At 66.8% G+C, this 792-nt stretch overlaps 1 protein-coding gene across 1 annotated transcript in view; it reads right to left on the bottom strand.

Moving 5' to 3' along the window:
• Rras2 (RAS related 2) overlaps nt 1-451 on the bottom strand; it is a 67,768-nt gene extending 67,317 nt beyond the window's left edge. The window contains exon 1 of the mRNA XM_055627546.1: nt 55-451. Coding sequence (XP_055483521.1) covers nt 55-162 — 108 coding nt within the window. The 5' untranslated portion in view covers nt 163-451. The remainder of the gene's footprint in view (nt 1-54) is intronic.
• Nucleotides 452-792: the final 341 nt, after the last annotated feature.

The raw sequence follows: 792 nt of genomic DNA, 5'->3' as shown, positions 1-792 counted from the left end.
GGCCACAGGTAGCGCCACCCGCCGCCGACACCCCGCAGGCCCCACTCCAGGCACCTGGATGAACTGGATGGTGAGCGCCGACTTGCCCACGCCGCCGCCGCCGACCACCACCAGCCGGTACTTCTCCTGGCCGGAGCCGTCGCGCCAGCCGGCCGCGGCCATCGGGACGCCCGGAGCCCAGCCCGGCCGCCGCGCGCCCTAGGCCCGGCTCCGGGGACGAGTGCGGCCGGCTGGGCTACGAGGCGGTTAGGGCGCGCGGGGCCCGTGAGTGGCCTGGCGGGCCGCGGAGCGCTATCCCCCGGACCGGCTGGGAGTTGCCCGAGACGCGGGAGAGCCGGGGAGGCGACGAGGCAGGGGACGCGGCAGCCAGGGAGCGCGCTCCTCTCCGCGTCTCCGCAGCGCAGCCGAACGCAGCCTCCAGCACCGCTACAAATGGCCGTCTGGGGGCCGGGCCGCCGGGCTGGGGTACTACATATGCATGAGGGGGCGGGGCCAGGCCGCGCCCGCCTGGGCTGAGGCTCCGGAGCGCCCTAAGCTGCAGACCCCGCGGACCAGCCCCCGGGAGCACCCGGAGGCGAAGAAGGAAGAAACCCGGAAGACTGACGACGGTGACAGTAATTGCATAAGTCAGGGATCCAGTTCATGAAAGAAACAACCTGTGACGGTGGATGAAAAATAGAACTGTTCTCTTATTCACTCAACTCTGTACCCTGTTTTCGGAATGCAGATGGTGACTGTATTTGCTCAAAAAAAAAAAAAAAAAGAAAGAAAGAAAGAAACAGTGTATGGCAG

Source organism: Psammomys obesus, unplaced genomic scaffold (genome assembly GCF_907164565.1).
Source record: "Psammomys obesus unplaced genomic scaffold, mPsaObe1.curated_primary_1811, whole genome shotgun sequence".
NCBI lineage: Eukaryota > Metazoa > Chordata > Mammalia > Rodentia > Muridae > Psammomys > Psammomys obesus.
This window is presented reverse-complemented; position numbering and strand designations above follow the sequence as displayed.